General features: G+C 32.2%; 4 protein-coding genes across 4 annotated transcripts; 2 read left to right on the top strand and 2 right to left on the bottom strand.

The window, feature by feature from the left end:
• Positions 1-331: 331 nt before the first annotated feature.
• TRIADDRAFT_20976 (uncharacterized protein) lies at positions 332-3,728 on the bottom strand (the record flags this gene model as incomplete). Its single annotated transcript, XM_002109246.1, has 14 exons — positions 332-397; positions 543-629; positions 741-814; positions 944-1,130; positions 1,221-1,310; positions 1,389-1,465; positions 1,535-1,655; positions 1,749-1,865; positions 1,942-2,028; positions 2,144-2,215; positions 2,293-2,370; positions 2,446-2,541; positions 3,098-3,149; positions 3,664-3,728. 14 exons carry the CDS (start codon positions 3,726-3,728, stop codon positions 332-334), a joined length of 1,269 nt encoding a protein of 422 aa, XP_002109282.1.
• Positions 3,729-5,367: 1,639 nt separating this feature from the next.
• On the top strand, positions 5,368-7,081 carry TRIADDRAFT_21639 (uncharacterized protein; the record flags this gene model as incomplete). The annotated part of the gene is made up of 6 exons (XM_002109815.1): positions 5,368-5,445; positions 5,541-5,593; positions 6,173-6,213; positions 6,425-6,492; positions 6,582-6,700; positions 6,949-7,081. Coding segments are annotated over 6 exons (492 nt in total), but the record flags the coding sequence as incomplete, so codon positions are not given.
• Positions 7,082-12,581: 5,500 nt separating this feature from the next.
• TRIADDRAFT_20602 (uncharacterized protein) lies at positions 12,582-14,410 on the top strand (the record flags this gene model as incomplete). Its single annotated transcript, XM_002109814.1, has 11 exons — positions 12,582-12,650; positions 12,730-12,803; positions 12,973-13,090; positions 13,184-13,266; positions 13,383-13,486; positions 13,556-13,605; positions 13,694-13,741; positions 13,834-13,869; positions 13,952-13,995; positions 14,087-14,164; positions 14,320-14,410. Coding segments are annotated over 11 exons (795 nt in total), but the record flags the coding sequence as incomplete, so codon positions are not given.
• A 1,732-nt stretch (positions 14,411-16,142) lies between these two features.
• On the bottom strand, positions 16,143-19,315 carry TRIADDRAFT_53154 (uncharacterized protein; the record flags this gene model as incomplete). Its single annotated transcript, XM_002109245.1, has 7 exons — positions 16,143-16,318; positions 16,532-16,619; positions 17,071-17,172; positions 17,279-17,384; positions 17,469-17,712; positions 17,831-17,930; positions 19,241-19,315. The coding sequence occupies 7 exons, from the start codon at positions 19,313-19,315 to the stop codon at positions 16,143-16,145; spliced, it is 891 nt and encodes a 296-aa protein (XP_002109281.1).
• Between the last annotated feature and the right edge of the window lie 6,819 nt (positions 19,316-26,134).

The raw sequence follows: 26,134 nt of genomic DNA, 5'->3' as shown, positions 1-26,134 counted from the left end.
CTGACATGTGTAGTGTAGCTACATATTCGATACCAATCTTAAGTTCAGAATGACTGACACAGCTGATGCAAGGTTCATTAAGCAATAGCAAAATAGATCAAAGTAAACATTAAAATCCATCTGTAAACTACATCATCAAATGTATTATAATAGCCAAAACTTTATCGTTATACAGTACCATATTTGTACAGCAAACATAACTGATAAATTATATATACTGTACTACGTGTACATTATCGGCCGAAGGTATTATTGGAATATGATTTTAAAAAACCGCTGGAATTCGATATCATTAAGACACTGCAAAATACTAGTGGCATGAATGGTACAATTATTTCTTTAAAGATCGGGCCCATTCGTTAAATTTTTCTTCCGCCATCGTCATCGTTGTGTCATTCTATCAGTAAAAGTACAAAAAACATTCACTATTAATGAATTTTGGACGCAACTCTGAAGCTAGTTAGAGCAAGTAAGAAATTCGTAGCTTAGTTAGAAGAGAAAAAATAAAATCAATCTAAAATAAATTAATCACTTGTCTGTACCTTTATGAAACAAAATCGAATAAATTTCTTTGAAAGATCCTTATGTTCCTTGGAATAAAAAGCGCTGGGTGGGATGCAAGCGATTCCCTAAAGCAGAAGCATTAAAAGTAATTTCGGTATAAACATAAACTGAGAGGTGATAAACTTTTTTTTTGATAGGATTTATAATCTTTCAATACTAACTGTAAGCTGCAATACCTTTTGTTTAATTAGCCACCGTGAAAACTTGTAATCGTACGGCGATGTATCGTCTCCATCGTTAAATTTAATACCTACATTATGTTAGTCGCTAGCATTATACATTATAGTTATTAAAGCAGTCCTCCGTAAATCACAGCGAATAATAGCTAACTGCACTTGATTATTTCGGTAGTTGTGGATTTTAAGCTATAGTACTATACCGAGTGGTGACACGTCTGCCATCATAAAATAACCACCTTCAGGAATAATAGGTACAACACCGATAGATTTTAAGAGAACGGCCATTTTATCACGTTTTCTCTCCAACATTTTAGGCAACTGACGAAAGTAACAATTTTTATCTCCTAGCCTTTCGCTTTCAGTCTCTATTGCATTAGCAACGGCTTCCTGATTTTTAAATTTCATTTAGAAGCATGATTTATTCAATAAAACCAAAGTGACACTAACAAGGTTAAACTAACAGCAGCCTTAATGTACCTGAGTTATTGTTGAACAATGATATATACTATTCGTATGAACAACTCGTAAATGTTTGATCAAATTCGACGGCCCCATAGACCAGCCGACCTGTTAGAATAATATAAATTGATTGCTAAAACTTTCGAAATAACAGATAAACGATCAACTTTATTGCTTTTTGTTTACTTTCCATCCGGTGACACTGAAAGTTTTACCCGCACTGCCAACTGTTATTGTTCGATCATACATTCCAGGAAGTGTTGCTACAAGAAATTACTGATAGTCAAAAGCCTTCAAATTTTAAAATTCATGCAGTTGCATATAGAATTAACCTATCCTGGTATGTTCAGAGCCAGAGTAAATCAACCATTCATAAACTTCATCCGTAATACAAATCACGTCATGTTTAATACATAGCTCAGCAATCAACTCTAACTCTTTCCTTGAGAACACCTAGTGCGTAACATGACAAATTCGTAATGTAGCTAATACATAATATTCGATGACGTTTCATAGCTTACTATATACTGTAATACAATCAATTACCTTTCCAGTAGGATTATGAGGAGTATTAAGAAGGATGCACTTAGTCTTAGCATTAAAAGCATTCCTTATTTCATTCTCATCCCAGCAAAAGTCAGCTGAAGATTTTGCGTCTTCCTTCTATCAACCGAAGAATGGATATAATTCAATTCACAGGCAATTCAATGCAACAATAAGGAGCTCTATAGTGTATTACCGCTCTTAACGAGACACAAACTGTTTTTGCACCAGCCATTTTAGCAAATGGAACGTAACAATCAAAGAAAGGTTCAATAAGAATAACCTATATATTTATGTAAGCGATTTTCAACATGTTGTCAAATAATTTACAGAACTAAAGCGTCATATCAAGTACTGAAAACGATTTCATTGATTATCCAAATTCTGTATTGATATACCTCATCTCCTTCATTAATAAGTCCCATAGCACAGCAATAAAGTGACTCATACGCTCCAACGGTAACTAGAATCTATATCACGTAACATTCGATAAACACAATCAAATTGCAACCATATCTTACAGTCTAGACCAATGTAAGTGACTCACCTCAGATTCTGGATCTAATTTACGCCCAAGTAAAGGTCCATACAGCTTAGCAAGAGCATTAATAAGCTTTGGATGGCCCTTTAAAATTATTAAATAATCTAATGTCAAAGGATTGGTTCATTGATATAGTCGCCAGCATTTCTTCGCACTTACCCAACCACGGGTATATTGATGGTTCATGTCACTACTTTGTATAGCTTTCATCATGGAGTCTCTCAGAAAGGGAGGGACAGGAAGATCTGGAAAGCCCTAAAGCACAAGATTCATGTATCTTATCAGAACACAGAATATCACAGTTATAATGTTGGATCCGAATTAGGAGCTTTTCATTTTGTATATATCACGTACGACAATATTGTTTATGTCCACTATATAGCGCTTTCACAATAACCTCTTACAATAATTGTTATTATTTGTTCCAAATAACCATGCAGACTCTCCATGGTAATTCAGAAATAGAATATCAACTATATTATGAATTATAGTAAGATTTGAAGCAGATTTCAAGATGAAAACTTCTATATTCGGTAATATTGAATTGAATATTTCGATTCCTGATGATATACCTTAATAAATTGTAGGTAGTTGATAAATTGTCCATTAAATATTACACTCTCATACAAAATAGCTGTTAGATCACTAAAACTATGAAAACACGTTCACGAAAGCAATAGGTGTAGTTACTGCTAAACTTAGTAATTTCTAGGTAATGATCTTACATCTTGTCGATGTGATTAGAATTTGATAACCACATGTTCGCATTAAATATTTAAGATATGAAGGCCACGAACATATACGAACTTACCTGGCCTAAATTAACTGGCTGGTACTGTCTGGCTAATCCGGCAAATTCTACCCTGTAATATAAGAGTATTTACCTACTGTTTAATACTATTTGCTAACATTGGTAAAATTGGACCCAGTAGCGAACATAAATAGTCTGTTACATATTCTGCTAGACAAAGATATAGCTCCTATTTACATGTTTACTAATAAAACAAATTTGTGCACCGTTACAAAATGCTATGAAATTGCCGTTTTATCACTTAAATTGAGCCCTAAGTATTTATAGCACACATTTTAATAGAATGCCTAACAATCAGGCAATAAAATCCCTATACAGGACCATGTTCGAGTACAATAAAGTCCTTTCCTATGGATATTTAGCATCACTAACGTAATTTCTTTCAACACATGCTTAATTACCGCAGCTCAAGGTAATGTTACAAAAATATAGTATTCTAATTGTATTAATATATATATTTTCTGACTGAGTAGAGTAACCGGTAACGTAGCGTATACACGAGCAGTTACACAATCATAAGCATGGCATTACAGCTTAGCACCATAAATTTATGTGAGCTAACTCACCAGACATTTTCATACATCCCTTCCAACCTTCTTGCACCGATTAATTTGGAAGTACTGGATTCCATTTTTAGAAAACTTTAAAATTAACCTACTGAAATTCATGTTAATCCCAAATGCAATATTACTGTATTGACTGTTAAAATACTCAAAAATATCAACAAGTTACCCAAAAATATATCCAACACTAGAAAATGCTGGTTACCATAGATTGATTCTATTTCAAAGAGAAATTAATAGAAGGAAAACAGATTTCAGTTCTTTCCTACATCATAGTAAATAGGTAGGTATTGGGGCATTGCAAGGCAACATTATATAATACTTTCCAATAGCCGTTCTCAAAATTTCAGTCTGAACAGTTAAGCGAGAAATAGCAGTAGTATATAACACATAAAAAAGTTAATGTCGTATCGTTACGGCTAATTCTGTAATTTTCAGTTATTGTAGCTCTTCGGTTTTGCACTTGTAAACAAGTATACACTATGTTAATACTAGAGTGTAATTGAAGACAGCACGAGACACTATAGAAATATTTTAAACAGCAAGAAAGCTTTACCAAATTTGCTACAGTACTCTGAGCAAATGTACTGATATGGTTACTATGATATTATTTGGTAGACATTGCTGGTATACAGTGCATTCCCCTAGTGATACAGCTGCTGGTGTTGATATTTTACGCTTACAAATAGTACGCAATGGAGGTGTTTACCGTACGTTTATGCAGACAGTAACAATATACGAAAATCTATCAATTTTAACTTCCCATAACAACATTTACTAGCAATCAAAACAGCGCTACTACTATAATACTGCAGCAATATAGCAAAATATTCGATAATTTCATTACAGTCTACATGATGCACTTACCTGAAGTCAGAAGCCAACGTTGACAGCGAAATCGCACCAATTCTCAGGTTCTAGATTATGGGAGGGGAGGGGGGGGGGGGGGGATTGATGCAGTTACACTAAAAATAATAGTTCATCAGTCCTTGCAGACCTCTGGGTTACAGTACCGAATGACTGTATTACAGTACAGTACTGTACAGTACTGTACAGTACTGTACAGTACTGTACTGTATATCATGCTGTACTGTACAGTGTACAGTACTGTACTATACTGTACTGTACTGTAAACTGTACACTGTACTGTACACAGTGTACAGTACAGTACTTACAGTACTGTGTTTGCTGCATACTCAGCGGTGTACAGTACTGCTGCCGTTCATGATATAATATCCTCAAGCTCAATATCACTCGCTCACTCAATAAATCCCGCTTTTGCAAATTTAATACTTTGTCCTTGAGGAATTAATATATTCAACAGGAACAAAGTTGCTAATCACTGTGCAAAAACCAGACCGCTAGTATTTCAAAATACGACACTTACGCTAAGGGGCTTGAAACTTCCTGTACAATCAATCAATTAAAAGAATTTCTCTACGAAGAATGCAAAGCACGATATACGGTTAAAGTACGATATATAAAATGGTTAGTTCACAGTATACAATAGAAATTCGAGCATACGCGTACTTGCAACTAGTAACCATATTGAATCATTAAGTAATTTACTAGCTGTAAAATTGATAAGACTTACATATTAATTATACAAATATAATTGAGCGATTGGATAAATTGAGATATCACAACTTATACATTATGACAAAAGCAAAACGGAACTTGCTCAAATTCTAATAGAAATCTTTCTTGCAGTCTGTTACACTGCATACTGACCTAGGAGATTTGAAGATTGAATTATTTTGTGACGAATGCCCAAAAGCTTGTGAGGTACCGGGCGATATCATATCAACTATTGGATAATTTCTGATTAAAGGAGTTCTGCAATAGTTTTGACTGTAACTTGAATGAATATTCTCTTGTAGAACTTTTTAGCTTTGTGTGCTAGTAATTACTATGATGATTGCCAGTTTCATAGGTAAGTTCATTCTATAATCATGCTACACTGCCTTGATAAATTAGCTATATTAGCAACCTTGAAGAGTGCCATTATATAAATTTTAATTTACCGTATTACATGATAGCCATGATAAGTACATTACGAGGAGTACCGTTTAAAGAGCACTTTAGCTGTTGATGATATACGAAATTAATTAGTTACACATGATACGAATGTGGTATTCAATTACATTTCTGAACAGTTTTTAAATTTCTCAATTACTAACGGGCTAATAGTTTATATGTTCAATATTGCACTTCGTCATAGTATAATGGAAAACATTAGATTATATCAAACCTTCTAGTTCGGTGCAACGTAAATTAGTACAGTATAATACAATGATTACAGATTTTTATCAAGTCCCGTTTACTAGGATCATAATGCAAATCAATTGAATGGCCAATTATTGATCTTAATGTACTGTTTTTATTGCAACGTATACTAAGCAACTTTACTAACTTATACTAGTGATTAGTTGTCGTATATTCATACTTGTATACCTAAAGAAATTGGGTCGGTTTACTTACAACTTGATCTTGTATCATCATACTACAATAGAAATATTCCAGGATTTATGGTACAAGCCGGAGATCCTACAGGTTGAATTGCTAAACAATATGATATTTCTACTGCTTTATGATGTGTATCAGTAATTTGTTTAATACCTGTGTAATCATTCAACTGTACGTATGTAATTAATTACCCATATCCTTCACGCACTATATAAAGATAGCAGATTCATTCTAGCAGTTATACTGTAGCTGTAGTATTAATCTTAATTCATAAATGAATATGGGTATGATGATGCAGGAACCGGAAAAGGTGGTAATAGCATTTGGGGTAGAAAATTCGAAGACGAATTTAATGATGCTGTCAAGGTATAAGCCCTTATCTACGTCTGGAACAAAAAATTCATTAAGAATTAGTTATGTATTAGAAACTACATCGGCATCTTTTTATGTTATAGCACAGTAGAAGAGGTATGGTTTCAATGGCAAATAGTGGACCAAACACGAATGGATCTCAATTTTTTATCACCTATGCAAAGCAATCGCATTTGGATAACAAATACACAATTTTTGGAAAGTAAGTACAACGTAATAGTTACAGTTACTCATACTGTATGTTCAGGAGTATAATAAATTGCATAATTACTATAGAATGTTGCTGGTAGATGAAAATTATGAGGTAATTACTGTACTACTTTGCTGTTTTATCAAATCTATATGCGGTGTGCAATGTAGTTTATCTATTTGATACTTTTGAGACCATTTATAAAACAATAGCTTTTATTAATTTTCTGATATATTATTATTAATATTTAATTTCGACAGGGTAATTGATGGATTTGAAATACTTGATGATCTTGAGAAGATTCCAGTCGACGAAAAATCTTATCGGCCCCTCCGAAATATTCATATAAGAAAAATTACGATTCACGCTAATCCGATAGCAGAAAATGCATAAAACTATGTATTAAAATTTAAAGTTTATGTAGTCTTTTCCTCTCATTATTATACCCTTAAAAATCCGCCAGGACAGGAAATGCATAATAAAGCAGTTGCGATCCCATAAACTGATGCAACTTAAATACATTAAATATTTTATTTACTTTTGAACCATAGCTGGCAAAGTATTCTGATTATAGTGCATTTGTATTTGGCAGTGTCATACAAATTTTAAAGTCTCCAGTTATGTTATCTAGTAAATTCTGTAATTATTTATGCAGTCTAGACTATCAGGCCTGCACATCAAACAATGAAAATTGTAGATAGTACGACAAGTCTGAAATTGATTCTTATTTCTCATTGTTTATCAGTTGTAAATTATGAGTATTATAACTTCTTAAATTTTTTTACCTGCAATACTAGCCTTCATATGCATATATAACTGATTGCGGAGTGCATGTACTTTATTAAGATAAATAATTGACGAAATATTGGGCGCAGTTTTTGACTTTAATCTCATTCATTGAATAGCTGCAATTGCCATTTAGGCTAAAGCATGCAGTTGTATTGAAATATTTAATGCCTTCGTAGTTTAAGATGATATCGTCACTTTATTAGGTGGAAGATGTTAACGAATGCTGATTAGAGGCGGTTGCAACAACTACGATATGTATCATTATTTCGATTTAGTCTTTAGATTATCTTAGCTATATGGTTAACAAAGCTTGTTGACTGTAAATAAATGCATACTTTTAGAATGAGATCCATTCACCCAGTCAGTAGCCAAAGTTTGATATCTATACGAAGTCATGCAACCAGTTGGAATTATCAAATTTCATTGTTACTATTAGTGAAACGAAACCAATCTGCTGTAATTAATTCTCGATCGCAAAACTTTACGATTTGTTAGTAGGGATCATTCAAAAGTTGAAATATGATGTAAAGGTCTATTTCTAATTATTAAAATAAAATAGAAATGCCGTATATCAGATCACCAACATTCAGATTCATACCAGCGAATTAGTTTAAAAATATGCGCAATCCGTCCTGAATTATTATGTTTAAGTCATAATTAAGAATAGGACAAATACAGTATATAGAAATAATGTAATTCAAAATTTTACTGACACTGATGACTGATCCTGCTTTACTCAGTTGTCCAGCTAATTAATCTAAAGTTAGTTCTATTGCCTATTATCGCTAAGTTATACCTACACTGGACATACAAAGTATTGACGACTGCGATTTTGATTAATATAATATAACTTGCTCGGCATTGGCAATAGTAACTGCCAAGTATACTGATGCAAACAGCCATTACTAAAATGCTGACATTCATTTATATCTGTTTACCGGTATAATATATGATGGATAAACGCATAAAATACAAGTCGTCTATAGACATAAATGGAGTACCTAGCTTATCATGTTTACAGTTTCGAACAATCTCATTACTTAGATCCAAAAAATTATTCTATAATTACATTGCACTGTGTATTTTTATACATAAGCGTATAATTAAGTAGTGAGTGTATATTCACTATATCATCCTCTAAATCATCCGAGCTCAAATTCATTTAAGGAGCTGCAGATATACGTTAGAAAGTATACGCGATCAACTTCTAAGTCCGTTTAGGGCAACGCCGGGCATAACAGCTATTACAATTATTGACATATACCGTATGTCATCGATCACTTCAACATATAATTAATTAGCCATTTTGGCCAGCACTTGAACACGAGTATTTTTGTGATGCATGATAGTACTGCGCAAAATAATATTGTCCATTGTTTCTCAAATTCATAACGAAGTCACAATGATTACCCATAAGAATGTTTTATAGTCATGAACCTCTAGAATCCTAGGGAATTCTATTGTACAGTACAGTACAGTAGACCAATTGAGTCAAAATTTCAGCTTGAACTTTCTTGGGATCGGCATCCCCCAAAAATACAGATGAAGGTCCCTGCTGTACTGTACAGTACAGTACTGTACACTACAGTGTACAGTACTGTAGACTCTACAGTGTACAGTACTGTACTGTACTGTACAGGTCAATGATACTGTAGTGTCCTGTACGATGACTAATTAATTATATTAAGTAGTAATTACGTCATCTAGACTCCCAATGTACTGTACAGTGTACAGTAGTGTACAGTTCAGTACACAGTACTGTACAGTAGAGTAATGTACTGTAGTAATTTAACTACAGTGTACAGTACGCAGAACAAGACCACTTGTGTACTGTACACTGTAGAAGTTGGCGACTGTACACTGTACAGTACAAAGAACAGTACGTTCAGCCACAGCAAAGTGCCACGGTGTTGCTGTAGAAAAGGAAAGATACCTACCGAAATCATCATGGCGTTGATTCGAAGTTATACCCGGCTAAGTCTCTTGCTGCTGTCCATTTCAGTGATTTGTAATGCCAACATACACATTCTAAATGTAAAGGTTAGGGAGTACTATCGCTATAGTAAAAGCAAAATCGATCATACTTTAGCCACTGAATATCTGTTTGAATGCTTATTATAATGCATTGACTTGTTAAAATTAAAATTACGTATTTATGATATATATTATTATTCAATAATAATTACTGTCGTGTACCTGCTGTATATACCTGTCTTTCGTTTATGTTCCTATAACAAATTTCTGTAATTTTAACACAATCCTTTTTCATTATTAAACGGCAATGGTTAAATACTCTATCCTATTGATGATGGTATACTGCGCAGAACGATAACCGAAAAAGTTTTACCTTAAGTTCATTCGGATTTTATAAAGGCGGCAGGTTACAGGTTTATATCAAAATGTTTAATGCGAGTATTTCCAATCCCAAGAAAAAGGTAAGTTACAATCTAATTATATAGTGTTCTATAAATATTATACGGTACCGTATTGCATCACGTAGCTAGTACGCACTCTTATAACTATAATTTGACTGTGTCGTATCTGTCTGTAATTGCTCGAATAAATCGAATGGCTGCTACTCCGTAAACTGTACAGTATACTCGCTCCTCGACAAAAAGGATTAAAATGATCTGCAAAATTTTCATGATCTTACAAGTGTTATACTCTTTATCACGTATTACATTACTGTATCTTCTGAAACATTAAGTAGCTTATTCTCCTGCGTACAGTTTCGCTGCTGAGCAAGAGTGAACGTTTTATAATATATTTTCTTTCCGTCAATTTACTGATAGATTGGATTCTCTTTAGTTAAAACAGCAAGCGATGGCATCTCGTCTTATATGGTAAGTACTGTATTATCACCATATAATTTCAACTGTTTGATGATTTTATTTTATTTATACTGAAGGATCTACTAACAATTGCAAGTTTCGATTAGACTCTTACAGTGTAGTAAAGTATAGTGCCTAGACGTTATGAAGATAATTAAAACATTATTATATGCATTTTAGAGCAGACAAATAATATTGTAAATTCCACTTTTATGCCCACATTGTCAATAATAATCATCCTATGAAGTACAATCGTATTGTCTAACTTTATAAAGGTGGCTTTTGCGTCTTATCACCAAAAATCATTTCGAAGGATCAATTTCAATCATAATTTAAGTTATTAAGACGATTTAGTTCAATTTTTAACTTAAACAATACATTATGTAAATATTGTTCACTAGCCACCGTATGAATGCGCTAGATTTTTCTTCATAAGTGTGATCGTGATAGATTTAGAATACTGCTGACTACTTTCACTAACATGTTGAAATGCTAAATTACATTGATTGAGGTTGTTATGCAATAGTCTTGAGGAATTTCGGTGGTTATATCGAATTTTCTATACTTCTTCCCGAAATAGGAACGTCGTAATCACGATTCATGTGGCCTGAGTAAACGCAAACAAGTTAAAAAGCATCCATCAGTTGTGTTTACGTTTGATCTTGTAAAGAAAAGGTTAGTTATGTGCTTGATTTGGATATATGATTAGATAAAATATGATATCAGCCTATAGTAATTGTTATTAATAAAACAGTGATTATTATAATGGACACAGCAATGCCAAAAATCGCATATTACTATTATGTCATAATGTGAATTGACTAAGTTATACCAAGTTTTACGCTACAGTAAACGCTGTGGTAAATTGACGATCATGGTTGAACCATAGACAACTGATACTAATATTATGATAAGTCATTGCGATCTACACTAGACTAATACTAAGTAAATATCTACTTACCCTGAGTAATACGCTATGTATATACTACATAGCCCTTTAGCTAGTAAGGCAAGTAAATATTCAGTTTTTAAAAGGAACCCATTTTACTTTATTTATTAGGATAATTGTTGCAAGATATTACGATTCTAAGAACCTAATGATTCAAAGCATCGCACCAGATGATCCTAGTATTACCCCTACAATTCTTGTGCCAACGAATGCCACTGAAGTCAATGTTACCGATATCACGTCCACCGCTACTTCTATAAAAGTAACAAATTCTACTACAAGTACCAAGACAAAGTTAACTGCTGAAGATCATGATAGCATCAAGATCAAGAGATCTTTACGGCAAGGTATTAAAAGTGTATTGTAACGCTTTATCATTTAGACCAATGCTTTTTTAAAACTAACAAGCGCAATAATCTCAACAAACTGTATCGTAAACCTCGTGATTAGCAAAAATATTGATGCTAATAAATACGTTATAATTTCATTGCGCCAGGAAGTGGCAAAGGCGGAGGAAAGCGCAGTGGAAAAGGGGAAGGACCTAACAAGACGCATGATAAAAGGAGGCGTATCCTTTATATTCCTCTTACCTACAAAGATAAACAGTATTCGGGTCAAGTAAGACAACTATATCAGACTGCGAAATATTTTTTGACGTAATACTGTGCTTATATCACCAGGAAGCTAACATACGATGTTAGAATCTTTACTCAAAATTTTGCTGATTGTAATATTTCTAGTTTAAGGTAGTTATTGAAAATCTGGATCAAGAAGGATTATATAATTTATACTTTCACAACTGCTACAATGATAAAGGCGATAGCGACAAAGTATCTAAGCCCCTTGTTATTAATATGGAGGTAACTACACTTACTTCGTAACGATTATCAGCTAACTCAATCCATAGTCACATTGTATCTTATTAGATTTGATAATGCCAGAATGAAACTATTTAGTACAGTAGATATAAAAATACTTTGGTAGCTAATATATCCATGTCTTGCACAATATTAGACTAAAATTGTAGAGAAAAATGAAGAGGGTTATCTATCAGCTGGAGAGGTAGAACAGTAAATTCCTACAAAGTTTTGTTATTGCGACAACGTCCTTAATTGAAATAGCTACTTTAATTAGTAATCATAATTCGATCTAGCGACCGCTACCGAAAGTTTATGGTATTATGTCCGGAATTTTTTTTGTTTCCGCAATAATTTGGTTTACCGTGATGAGAAGAAATCGGTAAAAATGATGTAAACGATTTCCTATCTAGATTGTGATATCTTGCTACTAATTTGTTACAACTATCTTGTATTCTAGAGAAAAGGTTTTCATTATTCACTACCTAATGTTGCTGTTGGTAATATTTAAGGCCTTAGACCTAGCTTTTCATGCTGTAAGTTCCCTCTTCCAACTGAGATATGTGCTGCAGAGATATATAACATTGCTTTTAATTTTATCTACATAATAACTAGGTACACTACCATATGATTGATTTATATGGTTTGAAAGCGGATTCGTGGGCCATTCTGTACTATATAATTCATCTGTAAGTGAAGGGCAATGCGCAGTAGTTTATCCAATATATAGCGTTCGAATGGAATGCTAAATAACCATTAAACCTTATACAAAAGTATAGATTACGAGTCCCACGCCTTATCAGCGATGGAATGATTAATTATTTAACAATTTATGTATTGTAATTTATATGTCCCTAGTATGAAAGGAGCATTGCTAATTATCACCATTGTACTTATTGGAACTGGATGGGCATTCGTGAAGCACATATTATCTGATAGAGACAAGAAATTATTCTTAATGATCATTCCACTACAGGTAAACAATATTGCATGGCCTGTTCTTGTTTAGTAATTATCTTCTGATAGGAATATAAATAGTAATTTGCAATACTTTATCATCTACGACTAGGTATTAGCTAATATTGCACAAATAGTAATGGAATCGACAGATGAAGGCAAAGCCCAATATGCTACTTGGATATCCTTATTCTAGTGTAATTAGTGTACGAAAATAATCTTATGAATTTGATATATCTTTCAACGATAATAATTAAAGATTAATTAGACAGTTTTACTGCATCGTCTCTGGTTCTTAACTCTTCCTACAGCGAAATTTTCATCTTAGTTGATTTAATTTGTTGCGGTGCAATTTTATTCCCGGTCGTATGGTCGATAAAGCACTTGCAGGAAGCCTCAAAGACTGACGGAAAAGGTTTACATTTGAAATTGTACATATATCTAGACAAAAAATTAAACTTTTAATTTGTTAAACTTTATCTAGCCGCTCAGAATTTGGCTAAGCTTAAATTGTTTCGACAATTCTATGTCATGGTACTTATGCGACAAAATGAATACTATGATGATTTAAATCAACTTCTGTAATATCGCAATAATAATAATATAATTTACTTATGGTTAGATTGTGTGCTACATCTATTTTACGAGAATCATTGTTTACTTATTGAAGGTAATGCGAATATAAAAATATATGTAAAGCTACTGTATGATTTTTCAACATAACTTTCATACCTTCTTCATAATGAAATTTTTTCACCTTAGATCACCGTACCATTTCAATATGAATGGCTAGCTCCCGTAAGAAAATCATTCACGATCTATCTTATTGACATAAATGTCTATCGCCTTTTAGCTAACTTTGTATTACTCGCTCTTGTAGTTCTTTACAGACCTAGCAACTTTCGTTTTCTTTTTCTTAACTGGGTAAGATATATGCGCTGACATAGTGCAGAAGTAATGCAGTAGTATTGCACCGAATCGTACAATAACGTCTTACTGACTCTTTGAATGTTAGATACAAATTTCGACCCATTGCCGATAACCCTTACTTTCAGCTTCCAACAGAAGATGACGATATACCTGTGGATGAAGTGTAAGATGTTGTCCATATACTGTACTGTATCATTTTCAGTGTTTGTGCTGCTGCTGGCTACGTGTGCAGTTAATAATTCATCATTTCTCTAGAACCACGTTTCTAACTTTAAACTTTTATAATTTGGCATATTCTCATTCAATATTACTCTTTAGCGTCACAACAACCGGTGCTACCGAGGGAATTTCGAGAGTGAGCAACTCGGCCACATCGAGAATCAAGAGGCTACATGACACTAACGTCTGAGCTTAGAATGTTGCTAGCGTGGATTGATATAATTATTAGTGGCTGTGTTGCAGTAATTGGAAACTTATCTTACAAATTGGGATATATCTTACTAAAAATTGTCGCTGTTATTAATATAACAGCATCGCAAATATTCCACACAATATTACAAAGTTCTTTTACTTTTAATTAATCTTCGTAAAAGGTCTTATTGGGAATGGTTGCAACTTCTAGAATATTTGTTTCGCTAGTATTTAGATGCCTTTAACCATTGCGAAAGTAATCGCTATTTCGCAGTGAATGCCAAACAGTATTTAGTTATCACTAGAGTACTCAATGTATACGAAAGGTGTTTACATAATTGTTAATTGATGATGTTTATGTACAGTCATATACATATATAATACTGCTGATGCAATGAGCACAAATATTGCCACGTAGAAATGTCCAGATTCCGGAGTCAATCATTACAGTTGGTTAATTCTCACTACGAAATTGATTGTAAATATTGACTGTATAATATTTGATATGATATGATTGAGATGGAACTAGGTTCTATACGGTGTATTATACCATCAGGATAAATTAATTTTTAAAATTTGTAGACTTCCCGAACAATTATATAAAGTAAATAAACTTTTTCTCTACATGCTATAAACTTTATTTACTCGTACTTTGAGTCAAGCAAGACAACTGCCGTATTAGTGGGTTTAAGTAGCAATTGCGATCCATACTATGTTCGAAGATATTGCATATTTGCACGGCAAGTAAAATTTAGTAGAGCATGATTGAAATAAGCAATAATCCCTATCTTTTCTGAATAATGGGCAACCATGAGCTTATTCCATGTTTAACAATACGGTAATACGGCACCCGAGGATTTCGTAAGAACAATGCTGGCTATTTTGCAAGTCCTCCATGCGTCTAAAAGTACAATAACCTATTCGTGTAATCAAGGGATACATTCTAATGAGGTAGAACATTTGCATTATTGATAACGTAAATACTTAGAACGCTTAATGAAAAAATCTATGGCTAGCTCTGACTGTAGACTGTAAGATAGTAGTTTTCTATTTTTAGTTACTAATTACATTACTATTGCCAATTGTGCTGTGTGGGACTAAATAATAGGTACTGAAGCTCTAAAACTGCAATATCTGATCATACAGAATTGGCTTTGACTACGTTACTCGTTGGCCTTTTCAATAGTTTGCCTTTATTGCTATTACAACTATAATAGGCGCTGAGTGTGAATTTATAGTCGTTGTTTATTGATTGTTCTAGAAGAGGTAAATATCCTCTTATGATAAATCTTGCATAACTGTTACTGTATATTCGATCGTGTATGGACGATGAATCTCAATAATTTCAGTATACTGAAAAATTCACCTACGCAATAGAAATGTACCAGCACGGAATTTAATTAAGATAGATTACCTCTGAAGTCATTACTAGACGCAAGAAATTATTTTACTTTGCTTGATGTGTTCAGTATTGTATCAAATTGATAAAATAGGATCGTCTTCAGTTTAATGACTTTTACAAAATAATACATCGTGTAAATAACATTTTATTATATTGATCTAATCTAGATAAAAAAATTTTAGCTAATGAAAATAAGGAATTTATGCGCGTGCTCATGACACAAGAATTTAAACAATAATTATCCAATTTACATTGTAACCCAAAATAATCTATTTCAATTTCGTAACAGATGCCACGGTATATTACTATAGTTTTAATGCCGATGTTTCTATGCGGGACACTTCAATCGTGAATTAAAACACGTTGTCAGCTCCCTGCTACAAGATCGACGATAATTCCGTCTTACATCTACTGCAAATAAGTTACGAATCATGTATATTACTGCGTTAATGATATCGGATACTATAAAATATTGCTTTAACCATCCACCTAGCTCATGTATAGCTAAAATCAATCAAAAGCAGTATTTACTCACATACACTAAGAGAGAGCGAGATTTATATATATATATACAGTTCTATTTACACAACTGCGTTCATACACAAGCTGTGACTTTGATTACAATATATCTTGTATTGAATTTATCATTAAAAAGTTCTTTCCTGACATTTAATTAACAGCCATTAGGTAACTCATATACCCCATGATGAAAGATACCTTTACGAGCTGTTCCATCCTGATAAAGCTTTTGAAATGATGCTTCACGTGCTTTAACTGATCTAAAAGTTTCTAAATGTGCCGGAACCTATCGTAGTGTGAAATAATTTTTGGTTATCAGTAAGGATAATATCCGTTAGATTACCGATGAAATGTTATGTGCACATACATGTATTAAATACCATCGTTTAATTATAGTTTATATAATACGTTATATACATGACTACTTTACGCAATCTATTAAGTTCTTTAACTTAAGTTTGCAATTGTAATACCGGAAAAAGTTTATCTTCTCAACATTGATCTGATTTTCAACAGTTTAACTTTCAAAAATGCAAGACTAATAAATAAGTAAAGCTCCTATAACACACTTGCGTTTGGATATACCGTATCATACCTCATTCTAAACATTTTATTCGATAAAATTATATAGTACTTTGCATCTTTGACAATATAAACAACTAATAGTAGCCTTGATAGCACCCATAGCCACGATTATAATGCACCACATGATTTAAGTGTAATTATGATTAGCTTACCTTCTCCCATTTGGGCATATGCCAAAATGAAGTTTGTTGTACAGGTGGTTCAAATTTCCGTAGAAGAGAAGCCTTAGTTTCATATATCTTGCCATTTAACATCTGAATTTATTAGGCAATGCTTATTATTACATTGATTCATTTACCAAATACGTACGGTATCATATAAATACATCTCATACAAAACTGATGCTTTATGTAGACAAACCTTTTGCTGCTTCTTCTCGCGGGTATGAAGCTCATGCTGTCTTTTTTCTTGTATCCATTTCTCTTGATATTTATGTTCCAACAGATCAAAAACTGGCGTAGATGGCCTTATAGAAAGAATACAAGTGATTAAGAAAATTTATCAAAATTTTGAATTTATAATATCATGCAATGTATTCATGTGGTTCTACCTTGTGGGATGACCGAAGACTGCTTCTACTGGTATCCTATGAGCTTGTTTAGCTCTCCTCTCGTATGATTTCTTTAGTCTAATTTCATTGACTTCTCTAAACTCTGCTTGTTCCTTAGATGTTGTTATACCAGATTGAGTTGCAGCTTTATTCATCGTAATAAAATCTTTCGGTTGCTGCTCTTTCTTCTTCAAAGCAGGCAATTTCGTCTTATGATTTAAGTCTTTATTCCAATGCATTATAGCTATTCATTACAAGTAAAATATATCAATTTTTACTTAATCCATAATACATCCAGAATAAATGTAAATTAAAGCAGATAGTTCTTGAAATATTCATGTTTTATGCCTATATAAATTTACCCTGAGCAGCGCCGCCACCTTTATCATGATTAGCCACACCGTAAACAAAATCATCGCCAGGCAGGGTAAAGCCACGATTTAATGGACGTCCTAATTCAGACTGTTCATAAATACAATATTATACATGCAGGTTTAAAGGCTGTGATAGCAAATCTGAACAATGTTCAAGTAAAATTTCATTCTTATAATAATTTGAACTTAACTCTTAAATTTAATACCACACATATGCGATACGTACTTTAGTCATATCTCATCAAATATTGTATATATAGCATATATACGAACGCAGTGCAGATCGTAGATTTATGATATGTGATATTACATTTTGCAACAGAAAATTAATAGTATCAACTTCCAAATAATATTTCTTTCATTTTTGTATTAGAGAAACTAAAATATAATGGTTTACTGTGTCATCGTACTCCACAGAAAGTTATAACCCGTATCGATTATGAATATGCTCTATAAGGTGATAACAACATTAGAATTTGTGATACTTTATATATTATGAGAGTATTCCTAACCGTAGGGATTAAATTTGTTATTTTACTAATTTATAGCCAACACATAATTTACAAACCGAGCGGTAACACTATTTGCATTCTTTACGATATATAACGTCATATACAAATTAATCTTACAGAAAATCGATTACTTTTGTGTACTAAAATTTTCGGTACTTTGCGCTTCAGTTATAGACATGAAAGCTAATAGTAAAATATCTATAAAATATCTATCGCTCTTATCGATAATCGGAAATGATCAGAAATATGCTTACAATAAATTGTTATCAATTCTATGTCAGCTGCATTCTTCAATGCAGTTTATAACGATACTTTAATATAAAGCCTTGATTATATTCGGAAACTTGCTGCAAACTCATATAAAATTCATAATGTTTTTTAATTTAGCCTTGATTTTAAGTGACTCTAACAGCATAAATTTTGTTCTAATAAAATTTCAATCGAGTTCTAATTAATAAAATGTCATGAAAAAAATTTCGTGCTCTTTCGGATGCTTTTTAAAACGATATGTATAACGATTTCATGTCAACAAAAAAGCACCTGCATTCCTCCTGATTAGAAACAATGTTACTGTGTTTGACGATAATGATTAATTTAAGTACTATTGCTAATTGAACAAATACGTACTGTTCCGTTTTCATTATTCTTACAGGTTATCAAAGTATGGATTAATCAAAGCTATTTACCTAAAATACTTACTGATATTCACTAATTCTTACTATTAGTATGAAGCCGGGTTATTACACTAGGAATTAAATTGCTAGAAAGGAACTGAAAGTTATCTTAAATCTTTAGCATAAATTTCATACCATTTACTAGAGGGCAAAGGCTCACTAAAAATCTGTTATAATCTGTTTGATTTCCTTGATACAAAGGATAAATTTACCTTCTTCAGTAATGGATTAGTTTCATATGATTCTCTGTAAGTACCGACAAAAGTTCCGCTTACAACTGCCGTCATCTTGTTTCACTGCTACAATTATCGCGATTGGTGTAGTAAGTATATATTCTTGATATTATAATTACAAGTCTCAGAATGATACTTGTTAAGATCTTCCTGATCTGTTACCGTAGTATCGCAAAGTAATCTATCCTTGTGGTATCTAAGCTACCAGATTGTTACAAAGATTAAATAAGATCCGTAATATCGCTAATGAAATTATAGACAGTACACAGTAAGCAATATTGTAATGGAATATACCGTCAATGCAGCGTCAGCATTACTATAGCAACCGCCAAAAACCTTCCAACTAGCTAGAATTGCTGCTGTCATGGAAACTAATTGACATTGTCTGGATATGTCTGAATTCTAAATTAGCGAAACCTGTGAGTAGTTGCTATACATAAACTGTCCAATGAATGCTACTGACTATGCTCTGAAGGCTTTTATGCATTAGGTTAAATAATACAGTGTAATGCTATACTGTAGGAAATCACAGAAATAACATCAAAGGTGAAAAGTGAATAGAAAAATAGAAGGTCTAAACTAAAGTCTATGATCAGTCGCATCGTAACCAATTACAGTATACGATACAGACACATACCTATGCATATCTGAAAAATTAACTACAGGCAGTATTGTATCTAGTTACTACACAAAATATATAGTTATAGAGTAAAATCAAGTATTTACCTACAGGCGCATGTAGTGATGTGTACATTTATGAATGATACACATCCCTAAAAATATATGTAATTGTTTAAGACTTTGTGTAGGAGGATATTTTTTGAACAGATGATGAACTCTATTCTATAATCTCCATCACTACTCCATAGATGAACGCAACATGTCAGCAAACCCCTTAAATGAGAGATTGTGAATGAACTACATACGTAAATTTCATAAAGACTATTGGACGATTAGAACCTAGGATTGGTACACGCTTTATCACTACTTGAACTAATACTATTAATATAATAGTAAGTCAAAGCATACTTTACCATCTTTACTTTCCCCCCCCCCCCATAATGTTCGCATAACAAGCATTCAATTGTTACAAAAGCATTTGAAAATGAGCTAGTAAACCGTCGATATACGAGTAAACTCGATCAATAATAACACAAAACAGGAAAACTGAATCATAATTGGAATAAAGAATCGAAATATACTACTTAAAAGAGTAGCTATGGCGATGGAAGGTACATCTTCGTCTTTCTTTCTTTCACAATTAGTAAGCTTTAAAGAAGATATAATGGATCCTTGCTTTAGCAATATATTTGAGGACCCTGTTAAATTTTACCTTTTCATGGGATCCACTTTCCTTATTGTTTCTGCTCTTGTAATCTTACTTGCTGGAAGTGTAGAATTGAAGCCCGATCTAACTTAAACAAGAAATTATAATAGTGTCTTTTCGTTTATTTGATGTATTGTTACTTACTACAATCAATTTGAGACAAGGAAAAATCAATCTTGGAATAAATCTTTAAACTCAAGTGCTAAAAGTTTCTAAAGCATCGTAAATTACTATTACGATATTTTAAATACTGTACACATAAAACGTAACTTTCTTTGCATAAAGAAATTTAACAAAACTTATTTTCTATTTAAAGAGATAAGGATAGCCAGATATATTTGAAAAATATGTTCTTTACTTTTGAAATTTTTGTAGTTAGAAATGGATAATTCAAAATGTAGGCTGCAAAATCTAGTATAGTACTGCGCACTGTAGTTTGCTGCAGAGATAACATCTTAGATAATCTCAAGTCTCAACCAATGGAAGTATTAATGATAGCCAGAATTGATAATGCTATTGAAGTGTACATTCCACTTCTGATCAAGGATTGTACCGAGTCGGTAATTATCGTTCCTGTAAAGTTCGTAGAAGTAAGCATAGATACGCTTTACGAAATGTATCTTTTTACAGTTATCCAGGTAAATGATATTAATACGGTATGATTATTCTGATTAAGTAGTTTAAGCAAAAATAAAAAATGTAATTTTGTAAATATCTGCTAAATGCTAGTATCTACAGTTCATAGCAACGGCATCTTGTATTCGCTTTTAATTCATCAAAGAATAATATTGCGCTGTTTTATGATTCATTTATTAGTTAGAAACTGCAAATAATTTACTTCGAACCTATTTGTACATTCGCCAATCGCTAATAATTTTTCATTCTACATGAGATTGTTATATTTCTTTGGATAAATTTTTAATAATAAAAACATATTTGTCTTTTAAATCCTTTATTGTCTTATCTATCGATCGTAATATCGGCCAGCCATTTCTTGGCAAGCCTCATAACCAGAGACTACTAAAGAAAAAATTTTACCTTGAACTCAACTTTATAAAAATCCCTACTCTTACTTTATAATCCCAGATTAAAAGTAAGAGTAGGGATGGTACAGTCTTATACACTGCGATATCGAGGTTAGAGTAGAAACATCTACGTTAGGATAATTTTGTTGGTTTACTCTTATTTAGTGAGTTTCTAATTTAGATATATAGTGTTTAAATACAGCACTAGCTTTTATGGCAGCGATATATACATACATCATTAGAGACTTCTAAGACCAATACGTTAGTCTTAGAAATTTCTGACAGCATACCGAAATTAGTACTTAAATTTCGGGAATCGAGAATAATCTTCCTACAATTCAAATCACTATGATTGTAACTTACTTATGGTAGATTGTAGATTATCATGGAAATGTTTCGTTATAGGATATATTGCAATCCGACTATTTTGTATTAGTCATTAGATGTCTATGTTCGTAAACACTATTGCCTTCATTAGGTAGTAGCAGATAAAATTAGCTTTTGATTCATTAGAAGGTTTCAGCATTAATATTACTAACTAGGATGTCTAAAGTATTGTAAAAGAGTATGGAAATGCGGTATATATCGTATAATAAAGAGGGCTCTTTAGATTAGCGTTTAACGTAAAATACGAGGCGAGTAAGTCTTTGTGTAGTTAGCTAGTATAGGAAAAGTATTCCTGATGGAGTAGATATTGCTCCCTGATATGCGGTTCAGGGAATCGACTTATTGATCGTACATTACGTTATTTTGTTGCAAAGCTGTTTTATAAAAAGGAATTTTATTAAGTTAAGCTCAAGGTAACATTTTTATTTTGTCGTCCTATCACAACAATCATTTTCTTGCAGCTATTCTATAATGCTAAAATATTGCAATCAGAGTTTACATCTAGCTATTATTAAAATATCTAAGAGTATGGTATTAAAACAAAATCCTTGTTACTTCGATTTAAAATATTTAACCTTTCTCATATAAAAACTGCAAAATATCAAAATATACTCGTGAGTGATTTCGATAAATTATGGAAGCATAATGAAAGTTTTATATGATTTAAAGTACTGTAGGACATAGATAAGTCTGCTATGCTTAATGAAGTAACTTGTAGATGATGACTGGTATAATGAAACAGTATACTTCTGGAATAGTGAAATTTTTTGTTTACCTTCCGAACTGAAAATGAATTAAATGGCTGCAATACTTACAAGTACAGCAGTTAACGTACAGTATGTTATAGTTTATTATAGTTAATTGCTATTCGATTATCGAATATACATCTCAGTATTGTGGTACACATCATCAAATAAAGCAATTATATTCCCGTAATAAACATTCAAAATTAGTGCGCTCTCTAATCTACTCGATATGGTAATTGATAAAAACTTTTCTGATTACATGCCTTCACCGCTTTATCGATATACACGGATGATATACCAGCGAGCATAATTAGGTAAATAATCTACAAGACGAATTTGTTGAAGTATAAGACGTCGCAATTCATATGAAAAATATGAATCGCGACTATTAAGAAACAAGTTATAGCATAACAGAAATAACTCCAGCTACATTTTGTAATATTCTTATTTAGTTTATAAAATTTGATACAGTTTTAATCATTGGCTTACATTATTACGAATATAAAATTATCACTGTGGTCGGTACTTTCATTAAAGATATATTGAACTTGCCAGTAACAGCGATTTCAGTCTGCAATTGAGACACGTGGATAGCTGTAATACGCTAATTTCTTACGTGTACTTACTCGCGTGCAAGTTACAGTACTGCTTAAAAATTTATCAATTTGATCCATACAACAAATTATTTTACTACGATTCTGAATATGCTTATCACAAAATTACGGCTGTTTTAAATTCTATTTGCATTGAGAGCTAAATTTAGCATGACATTTAATGAAGCAAATCATAAGCATCACCTTTTGGTATTTTTAATAGCCATATTTTCGAAATCTGTACATTATACGCGTATATATAGCGTTGTATGAATTAAATCGGTATTCAGAAACGGTAATGAATCTGAATCTGAGAATACTAGCCTGCGTAAATGATTAACTTAATATACGCGTATTACCTCATCCACGTTACTGATTTCATGTCTTTACATTGTTTATTAGAAATTATCTCTTTTGTCAGTCGCTATTTTTGTAAAAAATGAATATTGCAATGGTGTTAAAATACTAATAATACCTTTAAAAATATTTCTCACTTAATCTTCCGCTACATGCTTTGAGAAATGAATGCGAAAATCTTATAGACAAAATTAGCAATTAAATGTTGATATCTATTTTTCTATATATGCAGGGTAAACTATAATTATTTCCTAGCGTTTAAGGTCTTCGGAAATGGCGCATTCTAAATTATATGGGGCAACGTTGACATCAGTTTATTTAGTGAGAATTTTACCGTATAGACATAAAAATATGGCAATCAATCTTTTAATTAGTCGATAACGTAGTGATAAGTACGAAATTATTATATAAGCTCTTATAGTTATTGAGTGATCAGGTTATTTGAGTCTTGTACAGTATATATGCAGCATTTGATACGGCATTGGGATAATCTTTAATCCGATTAGTTCTTTCATAATTAAAATACTGCGGATATTATACGATTTAGTGTACTCCGTCTTGGACAGACTTTTACGTCAAATGATCCTGCAAAACGTTCAAATATAGTAATCTGACATATTTCATCGATTTAAATTTGCCTTTAAACAATAAGCTAAACGTCTATATTAAGCTCCTTTTAAAACTTTACTTCTATATATTAGTACCATTTCATCATTCTATTTTGTGTTATTGTGCCACTAAATCAATGTTCATAAGTTTCAATAGTTTCAATACTTCATCTTTTTTTTAATTATATGAGTAATTATGGGACATTGTAATTTTATTCGAAAAGCAAGGATGTGTGTTTAGATTAGATCTAGACGAATCTATAAATTTGGCTATTAAGTGTGTAATGTCCACTTTTTGAAATTAAATTATAAACGTAGTCAAAAGTAGATTATAGTTGATGAAGCTCTGCTATTCGTCAAAGATGCACGTTATTCATTAAAATCATTCATAAAACAGCCAAGTATCACTTGGCATGCAATCTTACTGAAAAGTAACCTAAGTTGGTAACACTTAGACTTTTAAACCAAATGGTTAAAATTTTTGGTGTATGACAAGATTTTACGAATTGTAAATGCCATATTTAAGCCGTGGCATGATATCTTGTTGAAGCTTTCAAGAAGCACCAGAAAGAAACTTTTTTCGTTCATTCTAACAGTAATTCTATTTACTGTACTTCCGCAAAAAATGTAGGTTTGCACGGTAGTGAGCAATAAATATGAGATCTTTCCTAGATTCAATATCGTATCATACTGAGCGTATCGAGCGTTGGACCGTTGCTAAATGTATAAAAGAATAAAAATTTCATTATTTATTAGCGATATCGTTATCCATAATTAATCAAATGTTGATGAATAGCTTAGATACGACGATACTTAGTTGAAAATTGATCATAAATGTTATACATTCGCCTATCATTTTGATCCCTCCAATCATACCTTATTTTTTATATTAAACAATACAAAGTACTGTAGTCTCCGCAATTGGATATTTCAATTCATTGTTTCATTGTAACATTATACATTTAACTGATCCAATGTACCACTCTTACTATGGCCTTATTATACTAGAAATTACAACTTCACCATAATTGACTGCCAAATTTTCACCATAATTTGCAAACCGTGTTCATCATGAAACTAATTAGATTTATTCCAAGATAGTACAGAATCGCATTACTACTTTACTAGTCTATAAGATTGACAACTAAGCTCTTCAATAGATATAAAGCATTGGCAAAGTAGTTCATCATAGTATAAAATAGTAAGCATTGTAAGTATGCTATATTTCTTTAGTTGCTCATAATTAACATTTGGATGATCGTTTTTTTTGCCATGTATTCTGTTTTTCATATCAACTATCAAAATATTAATAGCCCAATCATAATCTAGACGTCGTAAATTCCTGGTGAAATTAACAGACAGTTTTATAGCATTTATTGAATGTTGTTGATGCAGTAAACGTTAAAATTAAATCAAAGGAAGATTCGTTACTTTTAAAGCATCGTAAAGTCCACTTTCAATTTTCGATTTAACTGATAACCCAGTTGTTAGTTGATAAGAGTTTTATTGCTACTTGTATTCATACTTTACTATACTACTATAGAACAGCGTTTGAGTCTCTGTTTGATTCCATTTTATCACAGCGAGCCATTTCGAAGACGGTATATACTTAGCATTCAGGAAGCAATGGAGAACAACTACGTTGCCAAATTCTTATAATCGAAGTAAATAATTAATTGGCCGTGCTATATTTGTTGCTCCAACTTATATTTAAATATGGTTAATTGTCCTAAGGTGTATCTGTGTCTACGCTATACTGTATACTAGGCATAGATTGCCAATCAAGATACGCCGTAACTTGGAGTAACATCATCAAACGTAACTACGTAT

Source organism: Trichoplax adhaerens, genomic scaffold (assembly GCF_000150275.1).
Source record: "Trichoplax adhaerens TRIADscaffold_2 genomic scaffold, whole genome shotgun sequence".
In the NCBI taxonomy this organism is placed as follows: domain Eukaryota; kingdom Metazoa; phylum Placozoa; class Uniplacotomia; order Trichoplacea; family Trichoplacidae; genus Trichoplax; species Trichoplax adhaerens.
This window is presented reverse-complemented; position numbering and strand designations above follow the sequence as displayed.